Source organism: Chroicocephalus ridibundus, chromosome 2 (assembly GCF_963924245.1).
Source record: "Chroicocephalus ridibundus chromosome 2, bChrRid1.1, whole genome shotgun sequence".
NCBI lineage: Eukaryota > Metazoa > Chordata > Aves > Charadriiformes > Laridae > Chroicocephalus > Chroicocephalus ridibundus.
In genome coordinates, this window is record NC_086285.1 from 140,096,916 (window position 1) to 140,116,972 (window position 20,057).

The 20,057-nt window shown below is 36.0% G+C and overlaps 1 protein-coding gene across 3 annotated transcripts in view; it reads left to right on the forward strand.

Annotated features, from left to right (window-relative positions):
- WWP1 (WW domain containing E3 ubiquitin protein ligase 1) overlaps nt 1–20,057 on the forward strand; it is a 57,100-nt gene that overhangs the window by 32,996 nt on the left and 4,047 nt on the right. For all 3 annotated transcript variants that reach the window (XM_063327143.1, XM_063327142.1, XM_063327144.1), the window contains 13 exons: nt 2,526–2,871; nt 4,423–4,518; nt 5,158–5,332; nt 8,605–8,659; nt 8,753–8,837; nt 8,936–9,064; nt 10,032–10,104; nt 10,195–10,266; nt 11,294–11,382; nt 14,046–14,205; nt 17,049–17,182; nt 17,288–17,428; nt 18,815–18,935. In XM_063327143.1, the coding sequence (XP_063183213.1) occupies nt 2,526–2,871; nt 4,423–4,518; nt 5,158–5,332; nt 8,605–8,659; nt 8,753–8,837; nt 8,936–9,064; nt 10,032–10,104; nt 10,195–10,266; nt 11,294–11,382; nt 14,046–14,205; nt 17,049–17,182; nt 17,288–17,428; nt 18,815–18,935 (1,676 nt within the window). The remainder of the gene's footprint in view (nt 1–2,525; nt 2,872–4,422; nt 4,519–5,157; nt 5,333–8,604; nt 8,660–8,752; nt 8,838–8,935; nt 9,065–10,031; nt 10,105–10,194; nt 10,267–11,293; nt 11,383–14,045; nt 14,206–17,048; nt 17,183–17,287; nt 17,429–18,814; nt 18,936–20,057) is intronic.

Here is a 20,057-nt window from a genome sequence, read left to right on the forward strand (position 1 = left end):
TTTTTGTTCCTTTGGCAGAACTTCACATCTAATAATGACTATGCTTTCTAAGTACTTTCTGCCTTTTCTCAGCTGTTTGAGAGAGATTACACTGATAGCAGAGGAAAAAGATAACCTTAAATAGAAATATGCAGGCTGTTAAACAGTAGAACAGACTGTCAAACTTTCTGTAATAGAGTGAGAAACTTGGGTATGGTGGGAAGATAGTAGAAACAATTAGGAACTTTAAAAGGTAATGATTAAATTAGGCCTTCTCTGAAGCTTTTCTCTATTTGGAGAACTTGAATTTGATTCCCCTCTTTTTTCAGTTGAAGGCCAGAGGGCATATATATTATTTAGGCATTGCGCCCTTTTTCGTCTGTAGTGGAGAGATCCATTTGAAATCTGTATTAGGACAGGGTAATTGCAAAAATAATTGATTTGTTCAAATAGTAATATTGATGAAATCATCACTGAGCTTGCACAGAGGCACTGATATAACAGTTTTCAACTACTGTACCAGTTGGTGGACACATTTTTAAGGCAAGGCATAAAATAGGTCTCCGGCATTTGTTGATGACAGACTTTTTTTTTTCTCCCACTGTTGTGCTTAGCAGGATTGTAATTTCATGTGATGTTGCCAGAACTGCTGTTTTAGATCTAATTGTGAAGTAATTGGCTGATGTAATGTTTTATAGATCTGTTTTGGAGATCAGCTACTAAAAGAGCTGATGATTTATCAGTTACTTTGCTTCTAACTTCATTATGTTATCCCATTCACTCTTTCATGTGGATGAATTGATTTTTTTTTAATGAAGGCTGAAATTTCACTTGGCTTTTTTCCTGTTTAAGTAAAATTGTTGCTAGTTAAAGCAGAAGTTTGAAGAAATTTGATCAGATTGTCTGTAGTTACGATTTTTTTTTTTTTTTAATGTCATACTTTACATCTGCTTGGTATAATATAAAGTCTTGACATGTCTTAATGTAGTTAACCTGTTTTGTGTGAGTTGGAAGTACTGATGTATTACCCTGGAATAGTTGTGTTCAAAAAGCAATGCCTTTAGAGGTCTTACAAATCTGTTGCTGCCTGTAAAATCATGCTTATCATTATGCATATCAAGAAAGTATTTATGACCTAGTGATAATTCCTTAAAGAAAATAACTCGCTAATTTAAATATATTGCTGATGACAAGTTTATTTGTAATTCTTTGACCTGCTTTTCTGACCATCTGGGAAAGCAAGAAATTGCTGACATTATATACATATTGCAAGTAACAGGTAGAATCTACCTATTTTTTTATTTGTAAGAGTGTTATACAGAATTGAAGTAAATGAACTCTTTAAAATGATGGAACAGCATTTTATAGGTACTAGTCTAGGGTTAAATTTTGCAAATCTGTATCAATAAGGTTATGAGCATAGAGCAATTGTATTGGCCTCAGTCCTTAGAGTTGTAAGCTGATAGTATGCTGTTAGACAGAAAATTACTTTAAGTCTACATTTCATATTATATTTATTCTTGTAGAAAAATAGTTCCAACTGTAGAATAGGTAGAAACGGGTGAGTTTAAATAAATTGTCACTGTCTGGGGTTGATTAGTGGTGCAGAAAATGAAAGCTGTGAATTATATTGCACTGCTTTTTATAGGGCCTTGACTTTTAATGGGCATGCTCCTGACTGCCATACTTGATTTCGCTTGTCTAAGACAAAATCATGTTGTACTGAGATATTGTTCTGCTAAGCTTTGCAGATGGTTGTTATCGATGTACTGCTGGCCAAGTGGGCCTCAGAGTAATAAAGCCGCCTTAGCCCTCTTTTCCTGATAAATCCATGCCTTCTTTAAACCTTTTGTGAGATTATGCTTGCTTGAGTTGGATGACATTTGTATTGTTCTTTAAAAGACAGAAATTGATTTGCTTTGTGATTCTAAAATAATTTTTTTCAGTCATTGAACTACATAAGTTACATTAGCAAAATACTAATTTTTGTGTTTTAGTACTGCTTTTGGAGGGGGATTTTTTTCCAAGGCACACATGGGTGGGTTTTGCTTACTTGTAGGGTTCTGTACCTCAGCTCTGAAAAGGAAAAAAAAGCAATCTGCACCTACTTTCTTAGTTTTCCAGATTTCATAGAGTTATTTGTCTCTTAATTTTTTTCTTTCATGTCATACTAATCATGATTTTTTTTTTAAAGTTGATATAAGTTCAAAGTTTCAAAGCAAATAAAGCAGTACTTTTTTCTGGGTACCTTTTGCTAATCTAAAGAGTGAGGTGTAACATTGAGTTGCACAAGATTTGCAGAAACGAAGAAATTACCGTAGCAGGGAAGTATAAGGAATGGCTTGCAGACTGTAAGTTTCAGTTACAGCTTTAACTGAGGTAGGTGCATTGTGATTTTTTGTCATTTTAGACAAACATGCAGCTTATGGCATATAAGTGCGATTTAAACATGTTCCTTCCATGTCGTTTACTCCAAAAGTTGTTCATTTGAAAAGTAAGTTTCATCAGATTCTGATACACATACGTTCTTATTTCCCATTTCTCAGTTAACGGCGAGTCATCTGCCTCTGCACCAGAAGCTGATAATTCTGTCTCTGAGGCTCCAGTAGGTTCAGCCGAAGCTCCCGTGTCTTCAGATTGCACTAACACTACAGAAGAACCTCAGTCAACAACAGAAGCAACTAGTTGTTCCGAAAGCCACACTTCTGCATTACCTGCTGTGTCTGCTGGACTAGAACCTACAGCTGCAACGGACTGTGCTCAACCTAATGCTAGAAACAGTGTAGCGGCAGATGCGGCAAAACCAAGGGACTCCTCCTCCACCTCAAGCGCAGCTGCAGAACCTGTGAGACAGCAGCCTGGTAATGCCAGTACAGAACCTTTGCCACCAGGGTATGTGGGCTTGATCTTAATGCTGTAATTATGTTACATCTGAACTTGCATATAAAGAAACAGAAATTTAATTCTATATTGCGATTGCCAAACGCAGGTCAGTTTGCTGAGAAGGAGTTATTTGACCTCAAATGGGGTTAATAACTGCTGCTATAACTAGCTAGTAGCTCTTGACCCAGAAAGTAACAAATGGTAACTAATTTGCTGAGGCAGTGTTGTGATCTAAACTCTTGTGCGTTATGGACATGAAGACTTCATTTGATATATTCAAATTTATTTGGGTCATAATTTGTTACTCCTTTGGTTCTTAAGCTATGAGAATGTAGTAGGGACCAAAATACAGAGAAGTGAAAATTAAGAAAGTGGTCTAGAAATTGTGGTAGGTGCTTGCTGTCTAACAGTGAGATCAATAATATTATAGGTAAAAATACAGATTGGAAGTGTATGTATGTGCTCAGAATACCTAGAAACTTTTTAATTCTACTAGACTGTTAGAAACTACTTCTGTAATCCTAAACCTTAAATGCAAAATTAAAGATGTGCTTAGACATTAAATGAAAATATATCGTGTGCTCTAATATATATATATATATAAAAATTTTTTTTGTTTATACTGTTTTGTTTGGGTGAAATGTCTTCAGCAACTAATTGGAAATACTGACATTTCTGCAGTATTCTAAATATTAACTATTTCAGCATTTTCTGAACACGGAAATTGTTTCTTAACCCCAAGTGTATATACCTGGTGTCATTGTAGCTGATCTTTCAGAGAGCCTGTCTTGTACCAGCTCCTATGTTTTTCTGCCTGTGTTTTTAGGAGGTAATTAATTATGTATATAAGAAAAACAAACATATATCTAATGCCAGCAATGGCTTCAGCTTTTTGTCTAACATTTGTCCTGGTTTACTCTCCCGCTTATACATACATTTATTGCATTATGGCAGTTCTCAGCAGCATGAAACTTGAATTGATAATAATGTTTCATCTTCTCCATCTTAACGTTAGTTTGCTTTGCAACTAAAATTGAAAAAGTAATCCCCAGGGATATCACATAGAGAATTTACCAGGACAGGAAATAGAAACACAGGAAAACCATCTGATAGGACACATTTCAGGTTCACTCTGAAAGATCCTGTTCTTTGTTGGATATAGGGAACAGTGCTACAAAATGTAAACTCCCCCTTTTTTTGAGAGAGGAAATGCAAAGAATGCATCTCTAAGCACTTTTTGAATGAGGTTATTTTAGCATCCAAGCCTTGAGCAGACAGTGAATTGACTTTGTTTTCAGGTATCTTAAATAGAATTTGAAAATGCTTGTGAATATTAATGTATTTTATGTACTAAGTCCCTTAAAGAAGACTTTATGGTGATATCAGTTCAAGTAGAAAGTAACTGATATGTATTCTATTGTGAGTTTTCTTTGGTGTTTAAATAAGCTGTGGATCATAGTATTTTCACTCAATACCAAGGTACTTTTTAGGCTTAGTGGGAAATAAGTCCTAAGGAAGCATTTTCACCGGGGCTTACATGAAAGTCTTTTTGTCTTGAAGGTGGGAGCAAAGAAAGGATCCTCATGGTAGAACTTATTATGTTGATCACAACACACGAACTACAACATGGGAAAGACCACAGCCCTTACCTCCTGGGTAATGTAGACTTTTTTGATTTAAATATGATAAAGGTACTATTTGTTAGTTTGTTTGGTGTGGGAAAAATACCGGCTTTTATAAGCAGCTCATCGAAACTGTATTATACATCATATATTAAGAAATTCTACCTTTCAGTTAATTTAGACTTATATTAATTGCAGCTATTGTTATAGGAATGTTGGTAGTGTATATGTCGCTTGTTCTGATCACTTGTTCAAATACAGCTACTAAATGATTTTGTTCTTCCTTTAAAACTAAAGCATTAAATAATGCACATTTGACCACCATTATTTAGGTGGTACTACTAGGTGTAGTGCACTGGTTCCAAACCTCAGCTTTCCTGGCGGTGTTTTCTGTGAAACCTGCCAACATTGTTTATCGTCACAGGAACTTACAAAGTTAAAAATGAGGTGACAGAGAGCTGAGCATGTGATTGCTTGACATCTGTGTTGAATCAGTGTGGTTGTCCTTTTACTAATAAAGTTGGGGAGTACTTTTGTGTACTTTAGAAATTAAAATCATGCTTGTGACCCCAGTACTTCATTCAAGTACTGTCTGGGAAATTAGCATAAAGAGAAAATTAGTTACATAATAGTACTGAAAAATTTAGCTGTTAACATTTGTGTTTCTTGAAAGCTGGGAAAGAAGAGTTGATGATCGTGGGAGAGTTTACTATGTGGACCACAACACCAGAACAACAACGTGGCAGCGACCAACGATGGAATCAGTCAGGAACTTTGAGCAATGGCAATCTCAACGGAATCAGCTGCAGGGAGCTATGCAACAATTTAACCAACGATACCTCTATTCGGTAACTTTTACACAAAATTTAGAAATGAGTAGAGAGGTATAGGAATACTTTTGTGTTCATTAATTTTTTCTAAAGTGATTTTAAAACTATTCAATCATATGTCTTACGAGACGTTTGTCATAGTGATTCTGATTCTCTTAAAAAATGTTAACAAAAATTGTCCTTAAAAGCAAAAAGTACTCCCTTTGGAGTCTGTTCCCTGACTTGAGCCTTGTGTAGTGCATGATACTTACGACATTTAATGACAGTAGTGAGGTAAAACCGAAGCAGTCCCTTAACTGAAAAGGAACACAAAAGCTGAGTTATGGGCATTCTCAACATTAAATGGCCTTCAAAACTGTTGTATTGATTAGGAGTCATTCGTTAGTACAGGTGGCAATTGTTTTACTTTGAGCTCATTTTCAAGCTTATGCACCTGGTTCAGCTCTGGCATTTCCTACGTGGTTTTCCATTTATCTCAGATAGTTACTGACTTACTTCTCTACCTGAAGAAAATATCATTTCTCCATCTGTGAATGGATAAATAGGATAGTTGCTTTTTCAGAGTTAAGAATGAGGGTGCCTGCATGTCACTGTCACTCTAAACGGTCTGTTTTAAGAATTATGCTTAGTCTCTTAAAAAAAAGATCCAATTCCAGAGACTTTTTAAGTGATATGTAGTAAAGCTGGATTGTTTTAAAGAAGAAAACATTGAAGTACAAGTCTGAAACAGCCTCATTGGACTAGGACTCTATGCATCCGCAGACCTAACTTTGCTTTGAATTTGATGGACTTTATTCAGGTACCCCTCTGAAGTAAAGGGTACTGCAGTATTCTTACATTTAACAGTTATCAGCCTCTCGTTAGGTAATTAGACATTATATCTCATCACTAGCAATAGCAGAAACATGCACCACCGCTAATTTTCTTAACCCCTGGAGCTGTGCATCAAAGTCAATTTATCTTATGCAATTAGAGAAAGAAAATGGTTGAGGTTGGAAGGGACCTCTGGAGGTCTCTGGTCCAAGCCCCCTGCTCAGGCAGAGCCAGTTGCCCAAGACTGTGTCCAGATGGCTTTTGAACATCTCCAACAAACTCCACAACCTCCTTGGGAACCTGTGCCAGTGCTCAGTCACCCTCACAGTGAAAAAGTGTTTCCTGATGTTCAGAGGGAACCTCCTGTGTTTCAGTTTGTGCCCGCTGCCTCTGGTCTTGCCAGTGGGCACCACTGGAAAGAGCCTGGCTTGTCCTCTTTGCACCCTGCCTTCCGGCATTTATACACATTGGTACCTATTAATGCAAATACAAGAATCACAGCTGAAACATATCAAGCCAAGAACTCTCACTGAGCAACTTACTTTTCCTGATCCTAAGATTTATTTTGTTTTGAGCTAGATTATTCTCTCAGGGAACAATATATTTTTTTACTTAAATCATGTTCCTTTCTTCGTTTAATAATAACTCCTACTGAAAACCACAGACTTATTTCTTAAAATGTCCCATCTGATCTTAGAATCATTAAATTAGGATTTGTTTGTGAGAGAATATACTCGAAGAAAGAGAAAAGAGAACTCATCTATTTGCATCTTTTTTGAATTCTGTTTTCTAAGTATATCAGTTGCATACCTAGAACTCACATTTTGTTAGGGGAAAAAAATTGAAATTATGTTGAAAAAAGTATGAATGCCTTTTTTTTTTTAAACTGTACTGCCTCCGTGTACTTTTCTTCTAGAATTGTTAAGGTCAAACTACAGCTAACTTTTCTTCCTCTGGCGAAATACCAGGACTAGCTTTATATCAGTTTATAAGTGAGATTGCAATTTATTTTTTGGGAAAAAGTGAATTAATACATTTAATGAGTGAGAGAATGTTTCAATTACCTTGAATGCTCAAAGCTAAACTATGTGAAGAAAGAAAAATAGGCAGGATGTAGTGATTTTAGTTACTTTTATTTTTACCTGGGTTAATATATTGTGCTCCTTTTGGTATTGAATCTGGCTCATCCCGTGCCACTGCCTCGTGTTTCAGTATGTTCTGTTAAATACACATTAGCCAGCAGCCACACACAAATCCTTGGACCCATTAAGATGGTCGGGAATCTGAATCATGCCACCATTCAGTTCTTTGGCAGACAGCATTTTCTCTTGCCTGCTATTCTTTTTATACTCACCACAGAGAAATGTTTGGTTACAGGGTCATTGTGGCTGTGCAGTTCCCAAAAGCAGAAAAGGCTAACTGCATTGCTGCTGAGATAGTAATTCTCTGTTCACATCTAGTAGCTTGTGGCTGGAACAGAGAGGCAGCTTGATTTTGAGTGTAACTATTGCGTTTTCTTTTGATCCTTGCTCTGTTTCTGTTTCACAGGAAAAATATCATAGCTTTTTTTGCCTGAATTTGCTGTTGTAAACTCATAAGGAGATTTGAGGTTTTTGGACTGCAAGTGTTTTTTAAAGCAGTATTAGTAGCAAAGTGATCTTTAAGGATACTCTTTGGAAAATGTAGGTTGGTTCCCATATATCAAAATCACATTGTGCGCAAAAAAAAAAAAAAGAAAAGAATCTTAGCGTACAAAAAATTTTAGTGAGTGGATTTTAGTTATAAATCATAACATGGATTCTGCAGTCTTGGGGATTTCTGCCTTTTACGTTTTATTTTTCCTATGCTTTGTATTCTTGGGAGTTCCTGGGGACTTCTGCAAGGTTACAGGATATTATGAGTTTAGCATGCTTTCCATAATAATTTAATCTGGTTTTCTTATTTATTTTTTTTCCTTTTAACTTTACTGTATGTTGGTATAACTTTAATCATCCGCATATTTTAATGAATGCAGCTGCATTTGCAGAGAATTACAAAGTCTGAAAATAGCCAAACATCCAGGGAAGACATCATGTATTGAGGAAGCAAAAAACCCTATGTTAGCAGTAATCACTGTGGTTGGAAATGTTTTTTATGGTAAAGCGTGTTCTTAACCAAGAACATTGTGCTGATCTGCTTATATGTGCTTCTGCAAAACTTTTATGAACTGTACATCTTTAAGACCACTGACTCTTTCTCAAGTTTGCTGTAGCAAGGGAAAGGGAGGGTACGTTGGGTTAGAAACAGTGGAGCCCAAGTGCACAAATCATATCTTACTATCATAGAATCTATGTTTGTTCACAAAAAAAAACCTAAAAATGGCATGATGTTTTTTCAGAATGGATAGTCTTCAGAACTAGTAGTAATTTTAGAACACATTAAGGAAAAAAATATGAATAATATTTGGCCTAATTGAACATCCTCTTGTTTTTAAATAGGCTTCTATGTTGTCAGCAGAAAATGATCCACTTGGGCCTTTACCACCAGGTTGGGGTAAGTTAATTAGCTGTTAATTTCAGGAATTGACAGTACAGAAATTCGGAATGCAATTGTTGTATAGTGTTTTTTTTTCTTTTTTCCCTCTAGAAAGGAGAGTGGATTCAAATGACAGGGTGTATTTTGTAAATCATAACACAAAGACAACACAGTGGGAAGACCCTCGAACTCAAGGGTAGGTGTGTATATTGACTGTGCAGATAAAAAGATCTTGCTTAATTCTTATATGTAATGATATGGGGGAAAAAGTACTGTCTGCAATTTCTTCTGCAGTTTACAAAATGAGGACCCTCTTCCGGAGGGCTGGGAAATCAGATATACCAGAGAAGGTGTCAGATACTTTGTTGACCATAATACAAGAACCACCACCTTCAACGATCCTCGTACTGGGAAATCTTCTGTGTAAGTGAGAAATTAAATGTATTTTTTAATGTTTTAATTTGCTATAGTTTAATAATCAAGTCTTCTCACACTAGAAGACAATCTATACTTTTAGCTGGAATTGAGCACTAAATTATGAACAAATCGCTGTCCTGTAAATTCAGTCTATTTTTAAGCTTTAATTGTCTGTTTATCTGTGACACACTTTGCTATGCTGCTCTAAGGTTCAATAGTTTTTATACACTTTTCAAATATCAAGATTGTAATTGTTTATAAATAGAGAGGGGAAGTGAGGTGAACTTGAATATTGAACTAATGGAACTAAGTTAAATTTTTAAAGAAACAGCAAATGGTTGTAATGATGTTGCTTACAGTTGTACACTGTCTAGCAACACTAATGTCTAAACAAAGTAGTTCTAAATACTTTTCAAAAATTTTACAAGCAAATCTTTTTAAAAATAGTTCAGTCAGAAGTATTGCCCCAACCTATAGTTACTGAAAAGGAAAATTGGTTTTATTCTATCTCAAAGCAGGACATTGTCTTAATGTCTTTTATGTAAGGTAGGGTTTACCTCTGATGACATGTCGACGACCTTTCATTCAAAGAGCCTATAGAGTGTTGTACTAGAAATTCCTTCATAGTTACACAAGCAGCTGAATTTATGAAGCCTAATTTCAGTCTTTCTCTCAGTGAAGACAATAAATTAGACTTCTCTCCTTTACCTGGCTTGTAATTTTTACAAGATTAATAGGGATTTGAAATCCTCTAGATCTCTACCTTTCAAATTTGCTAAATTGACTAGCATCTTAAATGGAAAAAAAAAACAGGGGGAGGGTCTGACCAAACCATCAACTGCATTTTGTTTCTGATCATACCTTACAATAACAGTTTTTATGTGTTTGAAACCTACATGCTGTTGTTTAACATTGAAAGTACTGTTTGATGTCTAATTTATGGCTAATGTATCTCAAATATATTTCCTTACAGAAATAAAGGGCCACAGATTGCTTATGAGCGTAGCTTTAGGTGGAAACTTGCTCATTTCCGTTACTTATGTCAGGTACTGCTTAAGTAATTATTTACTTTTTAGAACTATTTGAATTTACATTTATATGTGCTGCCTTTTAACATCACTGCCTTCTGATTACAGTCCAATGCACTGCCAAGTCATGTGAAAATCAATGTATCCAGACAGACTTTGTTTGAGGATTCCTTCCAGCAAGTAAGCCTGCAAAGATGTTGTGTTTGTGTATCAAGACAAAGCGTAAGAACAAAAATGGCCATGGCCAGTTCAGACTAATGGGCCTTCAGGCACAGGAATCTTCCTCTGGTGTTAGCCAAAGGGGAATTTTTAGGGAAGACTGTAAGAACTGAAGTAATGTATGTAATACTTCTCGCAAATGATCTTTCAGCTCCCAACTGTTTACAATTGAAATGCTTCTTGAGCTTGATGTGGTTTCTGGGTATTTTAATAGTCCTCGAGGGACTTTTCTTCTGTGAGCTTGTCTGTGCTCCTCTTGTGAACTTTTTGCATCTACAGCATCCTGTGGTAAAGAGTTCCACAGCTTAACCACATTGCATACCATATTAACTTAACCACAGTGGATTTGCTTTTCTGATTCTTGTGTGTGGTTATATACATTACAAAATGTTGTTTTCTCCAATTAAAACTGATGTCCTGCTTTTTGTCCTTCAGAGGTTAAATTTGTGTAATTGAAGCTTATAGTTCTTGAGCTCTTACAGTCTGCAGCGAATGTATGTTCCTTCTTTCTGTGTAACAGTGACAATTCTTGCCACTATCACCACATCAAAACCTCTCTAGAAGTAAAAAGTATGTTATTAGTGGAAGTACATTACACTTATTTTGGATTAGAGTAAATTATTTAAGTGATTTGCCCAAACCCAAAAATCTGTAATATATCAGATGAAATGCCTTTTCGCCTGTTTTCCTTTAATGATAATGAATGCCTTAGGAGGAGTATAAGAACAGGGCAACCATATAGTGGTACTTTCCAGATACGCTCTCCCATTTGCTAGCAGTCTGCTGCTCAAAGTTCAAATCAGTCTTTTTGTGTGCGGTTCATTGATTGCATACTCCATGAGATAGTCTAATTGCTTGTGAAATCTGGGTAAACATTTGACATATATGGCATTTCTATGTCAATTAAATAAAATCTGAATAAGAAGGAGCGATTGCTTTGACACTGCATAATGTATAACTTGCTACAATTTTTGGGTTTTTTTGATAGATTATGGCATTAAAACCCTATGATTTGAGGAGAAGATTATATGTTATATTCAGAGGAGAAGAAGGATTGGATTATGGTGGCTTGGCAAGGTAAAAGAAATTTGTTTAAAATAGTTTTTTCTTCTTTAATAGTGCTCTAACCTTGATTGCTAATGTCATTCTGTTGGCAAAGAAACTGCTTGCTTTTGCAGTCTGACCCTGGTTACCTTTTTAGCTCCCCTTAATGTCTTAAGGAGGTGGAACTGGGAGCACTGGCTATTGTTGTGGGTTATAACCTTGCAGTAGTAAAACTGTGGTCTCAGTTGTTCAGTTCTTTGACAAAGATTGATGTTTAAATTGGATTTTTTTTTAAGTGCTCTAGACTGAGTTAATTCAGAAACTTCCTATCAGTAAGTTCCACTTCCCTGGAAGTGTAAGTTTCACTTCCCTGGAAGTGGGGATTGTGGAAAAATAGTGTTTTGCTTATTAGGAAAAAAACAAGTGAACACCAGATTGGGACTGATATTGAACAGAAGGGATAGAAACAAGAGGAGAGTAGTGCAGGCATGAAGTAACAGCAGATGAACAAACTATGTAGGCTGCGTGGGAATATGAAACAGCTAAAAGATTTTCTCGAATCTGAAGTGGAAATCGGAGGAAAAATCTGATGACAGGAAAACTGTAGACAAAGTGTTTCATCTGTTGCCCATATAGAAGACAATCACTGACTACTGCTGTCAGTTACTTGACTGAAATCTTACTATTAGGATGAAAATTTCAGTACTACTGCAGGTCCAGCAAATTAGAAGCAGTCATACGTCATAAAAATTTTCCTGTTTGTTCTTTTTGTAATGTAAAGGTGTTCTGTTTTGGTTTTGTTCTGGTTTTATGTAGCTTACTGTGTTAAAATGAAGTTCAGTGAAAATGTGTAGTATTTATAAGTAAGGAAGCTTACCTTTGAAGGTTGAGCTTCTTTGGATATATGGGTGGTTATTCTTCTGAATTACAATATCTGATAGGCTTTTGGGGGGTGACTGCAGGGAGGACTCCAGTTTTTTGCTTTGCACAGGTTTTGTTTGTTTGGTGTCCTTATCATGGTGGCCCTAGGCATAGGATGGAAACCAGGAGAGTTCAAGTAATCTGTTCCAGAGAAACAAAGTCTTCCAAAGAAGTGATGTTAGAATAATTTAGATGAAGGGTGTTAGTCAGAGAAAGCAGCAGAATAAAGAAATAAATAATGTGTAAATAGAATAATTTCATAGTTTTAGGAGTAAGTCTTGCCCAAGATTTTGTATGTGGAATTGTAGCTTGAGCTGAGAAGTCTTAAGTGACACTAATACTGCATTACTACAAATATAGAAAGCTGCTGCACCTGATTTATCACCTGTCTCGCAGCAGGCTAAACTCAGTGTTCCCTCCAGATTTTTACCTTATGTTTAGTAGGGCCAATCTGATGCTATATCTTGTGGCTGCTTTTAGCTGTTGATGTGAAAAATTCATTGCTTCTGCAAACTTCTTGTTGATCACTGATTTCTTTGATTCCTCCCTTGTTATCTGGCTTTGATCTAATTTAAATGCCTATAAAATTTGATGCTTCTATGCAGAGTTAGTATAATTGTCTCGGTATAAAACTGGCATAGAATGCTGTACAACATTCTTGTGCTTATTAAAAGATACACAGAACCCCATTAAGATTATCGTATCCTGGCTGCCTTTCTGTGTTTACTCTTTCCACTTGGCCTTTGGCTTGGAAGCATATTATAGCAAACCATGATCCATGACTTGAGTTTCATAGAACTGTTAGGAGAAACATGCCAGCAAACTTCTCATTTATGTTCCCTTGTCTCAGGTAAATACAGGGATGGAAAAGATGGCTCTCAAATGTGATGGCTGAAAGGCAGTCAAGATGGAATTCAGTCCCTGAAGTTATTACAGGATAGACTTTTAGGGTTTTTTTGCGACTTTTCCCTAAGCCTGGTTGTTCAGTTACAAGCATTTAGGGCCTGATATAAAAACTCCTGAGTTTGTGAGTGCTTCTGAGGTCTCTGATTATATGCAAATACTATAAAGCAACAAATATTCTAAAAATCAGCTATTCTAACACTGAAATACCAGACTCCATTACTCTTTCAGGTCAGCTGCGTTGGAACCTATGAAAGGGGTGAATAACATGTATTACTTAAACCTCAACAAAAATGCATTTTCACATTGTCGTGTCATGTGGACTTTACCGATGCATGGTAATTTGTTAAACCACAGTAAAGCAGTGTGTGTTCTGCTGTCAGATTGGGAAAGCAAATAAGGTGTGCTGTGGTTTGGGTTTTTTTTGTTTTGTTTTGCCTTGCCTAGGTTGTTTATAATAAGCACTGCCCGTGGAATAATCTGTAATTTTTTTGAATAAAGATTTGAGTTGCGTGCAGTAAATCAGGCATCAGGAGGATAAATACTGTGCACTGGTTGAGGCAAGGACTCTGTATGTGAAAAATGTTGCTAATATGCAACTATGAGGGTGTGTTCAAGGTGACAATCTTAACAATAATTTCTAAACTTTGGAAACCATGACTTTCTAACATTATTGTTTTTAATAATTAATTTTTTTATATTTAAGACTTATATAATGCCATATATTATTCTGTGATTCTAATACAACACTGTTTATATTATTTTTCTGAGTTTGCATATATTTTGACCGTTTTGTTAGTTACCTAAGGGGAATGGTGATAAACATTTGTATTTGATGGTTTTTATGTGTATACATGTGTTTTTTTCCTTAGAGAATGGTTTTTCTTGCTTTCCCATGAAGTACTGAACCCTATGTACTGCCTATTTGAATATGCTGGCAAGAGCAACTATTGCCTGCAGATAAATCCAGCATCAACAATCAATCCTGACCATCTTTCATATTTCTGTTTCATTGGGCGCTTTATTGCCATGGTAGGTTAGATTTTTAAGGTTTTATTATTTGCTGTAGCTATACATTTATTCCTGAACAGTACTTGTTTTTACAATTAATAAAGGTTATATTAATCTCTTAGAAATGGAAGATTAAGGCATATAAGGTTATTGAGCCAAAATATTCCCTGAGAGTTAAGTCTCTTCTACACTCAAGTTTCCTGGAATAGTGATGAAAGTTAATATGATATTCAATATAATATTTTGTTTTTATCAATTGGATGTGTGTACTTCATGCAAACTGCTGTTTGATTGAGTGTCTGAGTACTGATGCTCTGAAAAACGTGACAAAGATTTTCCGAAAAAAGGCTCCTCAGTTAGACCTGGTATACCTTCCTGTATTCAAAAAAAATGAGTTAGAAATGTTTTGCGGAGTACACTGAGCCTTAATTTAAACATAGGTTCTTGGATACAAAGGTCAGATACTAGGGAGAGCAGAAGCTGGCAGGGAGCTGATCCTCTGCCATCAGGTTTCTGTTAGCCTAAAAGCTGATGAGGTGTGTCGTGTCATTTCTTCGTCTGGTATCACTGAGTCAATTTTCTATAGTGGACTCCTGCTCTGTCACGTTTCTTTTCTTCCATGTAGTGATACGGTCATCTTTCCACATAACCATCATGATGTCTACAGGTTGCCCTTGGCAAAATCCCTGAACACAGTGAATGGTGAAACTAAAAAGAGTAGAAAAAAAATGCATTTTCAGATTGAAGAGACTGTCGTCTTCTCCTGTTGTTCAGGCTTTTTGTATGAAATTAGAATAAATACGAGCAAAGTGTAACATAAATGGAAAAGTACTTTCAGACTTAAAATGAGTGAGGTTTGGCGGGTTTCTTGGTTTTGCTTTTCTTATAGATGCTTCTTGACAAACCAATTTGTTCAGTTTTGATGATAACACCTTGGATTTCAAGGGTTCTATGGTTCCCCATTTCTATGCTGTCATTAAAATTTATTTCATTGGGTTAACACTTTCAGTAGGCTGCCAACTTTTTTCTTTCTTTCAGATCCCTCAGCAAGCTATAATGCCATTTAGCAGGAAGACGTGATAAAGCCAGTGAGGTGCTAGAGCCAGATTCTGTTTCTTTTAGTCAGTGATTTTTGATCTGGTGCATAAGATAAATCCATAATTGAAATGTTACCTTTAGGAAAATTACTTCATAAAAGTACAGATCATAGAAGAGAACTCAATTAAAGTATTTAATATAATTAAAAGGCAAACTTTTATTTCCTGAAGTATTTTTGTATTTTTAGTTTAAATTCTCTAAGGGAGCCGGGGGGGAGAGAGACCTGTGTAATGGTGCCTAATGTGGTCAGTTGCCAGGTTTGAGTATATTCATGGTTTATAATGGATGGCACTTTCTGCAGTAGATCCTGGGATACCCTCTAGTGGCTTAAAATAGCTCAGATAATAATGTAAGTGGGAATGATTTTAAGGAGTCTAGATACGCTTTTTAAGTGCAGACGTAGTTTCTGTCCTCTCACAGTTCTAAAATAGTTGTGATTTTCAGATCATAAAGACTTTTTTGTTTTTAAGTAGTGAAATAACCACCAGTATTTTCAACTGAAATGGGGTTAAACATAAAGGATACATCTTACTCTGTAACAAAAGGCTGTTAAATGAGGTTGGCTGAGACAAATTTTATATTTTGTGCTGAGACTATCATCAACATTAAATGAGATGATTTAAGAACTTACTTTTGCAAAAAGCAGGAAATTGTATGCCTGGATGCTGCACTTGACGTTTAATTTTTCCGTTTCTATCAGCTCACTCTCCCATGAGAAGTACAGACTAGTTTAAAAATAAATACACAAACAAATAAATGCCTCTGAGAGAGTCTTTTTAGGCTCTCCTAAAGCAGAAGAAAATGCATGATAGAGGAGTCCTTAGGGGGAAAATTAGAAGGTGGGGAAAAAATATGGAGCCTTGTCTTTTTTAGAGGAAATGGGCTGTTACATTGGCTCTTCTGCCCATAGAATTTCAGCTGTAAGGAAGGACAAGCAATGAATGCCATACCTGGCCTGTGTTTAGGATGCTTTTTTTAAAGAGGTATTTTAGTGAAGAAAGTGTACTTGATAAGGATGGGGGTAAAAAAGGTTTTCATTGGTATAGCTGTGCTCTGTTAGCTCTCAGACGCGCTGAGTCAGTACAGAGGTTAACACAGTGTGTGTGTGTGTGTGTGTGTAATGCCACGCTTCAGTGCTAGACATTAGCTTACCCCCTTTGTGCGCGTTGTGGTGAGACAAGTGTGACCATGTTTTGGTTTTTTTTCAATTTCAAATTTGCAGGAGAATCTCATTTCTCAGTTCTGTGACTTGCCTATAAAAAATGTGATTCCCAAAGCTCTTTCTGAAGCAGTCTGTGATTGCGTTTTTAAACTGCTTTTTACAAGCTGCAGTAGCATTGTGTAAAGGATGATTTTGTAGGATGTATTTACGTAGTAAAAAATGGCAGTAGTAGTCAAGTAGGATCAAATATTATGATCAAGTAGGATCAAATAACACTTGGCATATAATACCTATTCACATAGTAAAGAGGAAACTTAGTAATTTCTTCTTTCATAGGCTCTGTCCTTTTATGAGAAGGTTTTTTTTAATCAGAGAATTTCTAAATTGCAATGATAACATATGCTTGGATAAATTTTGTCAATTAATATTTTTTTTTCTTCCTATGTAATGGGATGTTTTGTTCTTTTTACATACCAAGCTGCTACTGCTACTTGGTGTTTTTTATTATTTGAAGGAGAAAGGAAAAAAAGAATTCAAGTCCAGAAATACTTGAATAATTCAGTAGTTCAATGAAAGCTAAACAGACTTCTTTTCTGTTCAACAGGCATTGTTTCATGGGAAATTTATTGACACTGGTTTTTCTCTGCCTTTCTACAAACGAATGCTGAGCAAAAAACTCACTATTAAGGACCTAGAATCTATTGATACTGAATTTTACAACTCTCTAATCTGGATAAGGTTTGTAGTTTTTTTTTTTGGGGGGGGTGGGGGTGATGTTTTATGGATTTTTTTTTTGTTTATATGGAATTCATTGTGCTTTTTTTTTTTTTTCTTTTCATTCAGGGATAATAACATCGAAGAGTGTAACTTGGAAATGTACTTCTGTGTGGATATGGAGCTCTTAGGAAAAGTAACCTCACATGAGCTGAAATCAGGAGGTTCAAATATCTTGGTAACGGAGGAGAACAAAGAAGAATATATTGGGTAGGAAAGTGTAGATGTTGAAAAAAAACGGTCCGTATTTCTTCTGTTGCTCTAGTCTTTTTTTGACACAGTATATGATTTGTTTTTCCTTCCCCCACCCCATTACTATGTAATTCTTGGGACTATTATTGAAATGGTATATTAGTACATTTTGGTATTGTGGTACACATGATCTCTTGGTACATTTTGATCTCCTACTCCCCTCTTCCCTCTCTCTGGACCTTCCCTTCCCCCCCCCCCCCCCCCCAAAAAAAAAAAAAAAAAGAGAGAGAAAAAAAGATAAGACCGGATAGAGAAAAGATGACCTGTCTTGTCATTAACATGTACAACGAGAGAACAGATGAAACTGAAAATGAGCAACCTATTTTCAGTAACTTCAGGTAACAGATCCAGGGGGAGGGAAGACCTGTATGTGACAGAGGATTTCAAAATCGTTCAGAACTTTGCTGTCACTGTGGAAACTGAAATTCAGAACGGTTTATAATGTGGTGTGACTTAAATTATTTTTTCTCTTTGTTCTCTTATGCTGCTCTTTCCTGCTTCTCTCCTGATCTTATCACTGCCTTTCTTTTTCTGAACCTGCATTTCTGATCCATCTATTCAGGGTGATCTCAAAAGCAGATGTACCCAGATCCTTTCCTGTGATACAGCGTATGTCCAGTGCTGCGCATAAAGTTTCCACTTAAATTTAGTTTCTCAGTGAAATAGTTTCTGTAGTATGTATATGTATTTATTGTCTTTTCTTTTTTTGTTCAGAAGTGGCATGACCATTTTAGTTGAAACTTAAAAAAACGTTACCTCTTTCTCCAAATCTTAGCATAAATCAGGAGCTCAGAACAGAAAATTACTACTATTTGTTGAAGCTGGAAATAGCCTTATGCTGGAAGTATTGGGCAGCCATAGTTATAGGTATTATAAGCAACAGTATTTCTTATTGCTCTGCCTACATGGTGTTTTTTTTGCTCGAAAACAGTATTTTAAGATCAGTGAAAATTTTTCTTTTCTAGCATTGAAACACAAGGATTATGCACTTTTTAAGCTAAAGCAATTTTGCCATAACAAAATCATAGTGCTCAAATAGCATTATTTTCATGAAAAGGCTGCTGAATTTTGATTAGTGAAAGCTTAATAATAATAAATATTTTTTTTAACTGGAATGGCAATCTCAGTGCATCTTGCTACTCTTACTGTTGTCTGAGTTTGTAGATTTGTGATAATGTTACTATGGTAGGTCCCTTATAGTCTATGGAATCATACAGTGTAAGAAAGTAAAATTGGAGGGAGCGTTACCTCATAGGAAGCCACACGCAATCATACATGTTTGAACTTCTTCATCTTGAGTGCTAATTGATGTTTAATTTGTGTTTGGTTTTTTTTCCATCCCAGGCTAATGGCTGAGTGGCGATTTTCTCGGGGAGTTAGAGAACAAACCAAAGCTTTTCTTGATGGTTTTAATGAAGTTGTTCCTTTACAGTGGCTACACTATTTTGATGAAAAGGAGCTGGAGGTGAGGTTTTCTGTTCAACATTTTTACCTTTTGCAAAGGGAATGATTAAATGGATGGGTCAGCATGAATCTGTCATCTGTGGCATGCTACATTTGATGACTTCTGGAACATGGAGAATTTAATAGGAGCAGTGGGGGTAAATCATGGTGAAAAGCCAGTATCTATTGAATCAGTGTTTTGTGGTGCTCAGCAGCTGGGAATTTTAGATTCCATCCTCAGTATTAAAATGTGTTTTGCAAGTTTCTATGAAAGGATCAGAATATCACAGATGGATCTGTTCGTCATATAAAACTTTTCCCTCTGAGGTAAACGAGTAGAATTACCTTGTAGCAGATGGCACAGAAGTTGTTTCTGGTGTATAGTGATTGCTTAGTTTCACAGACATAGTCCAAGATGGGTTCTAAGGTTATTACGCTTAAGGACAGATAGTTGGAGGAACCAACAAGGTTTGAAACGGAATTTTGGAGATCCTCAATGTGTAACACGAGGGAATTGCTTGCATGCACCATGTTTACTTAACAATCAGCCTGACCTATGTTGAGTGTTGGGGTTGACCTATGTTCAGACTTGGAGCAGGGACAAAAGGCTCTGTAGTGCTGTGCTTATTTATTTCTGTGAGAGCTGCCAAGGTTGCCTGTACATAACGAGCAGTGTTCTGAAAGCTTCTTAAATTAAATAGGATTTTTTTCCTGCAAAAGGACTTTGATCTCTCTTATTTAGTATTCAGTTTTCTAGGGGGCTTTGCCTTGAGCACTTCGAGCATTCATTGTCTCTCGTAATGAATATTTTGCAGACTTGTACTTCTCAGTGTTTTATCTTTACTAGTCATAGCAGTAGCAGCAATGTAATCATCATCATCAGCTTGGAATATCAGGCAAGGTTTTAATGGGAAAGGTAATATCCTCTATAATAGAGAATTTCCTTTTATGGGAAAGGTAATATCTTTTATTATTGAATTATTAGTTGGAAGAAACTAAGTGCCTGATATGCAGGCTTTCAGACCACTTAAATACATAAACAATTTTGGAGGAGTTCTGCAAACTTAGGATAAAGGAAAATCTAACTGTGGAGTAAAATGAAAAAATTACTGGGCCTTTTTTGGGAGCAAGAACTTCCATTTTC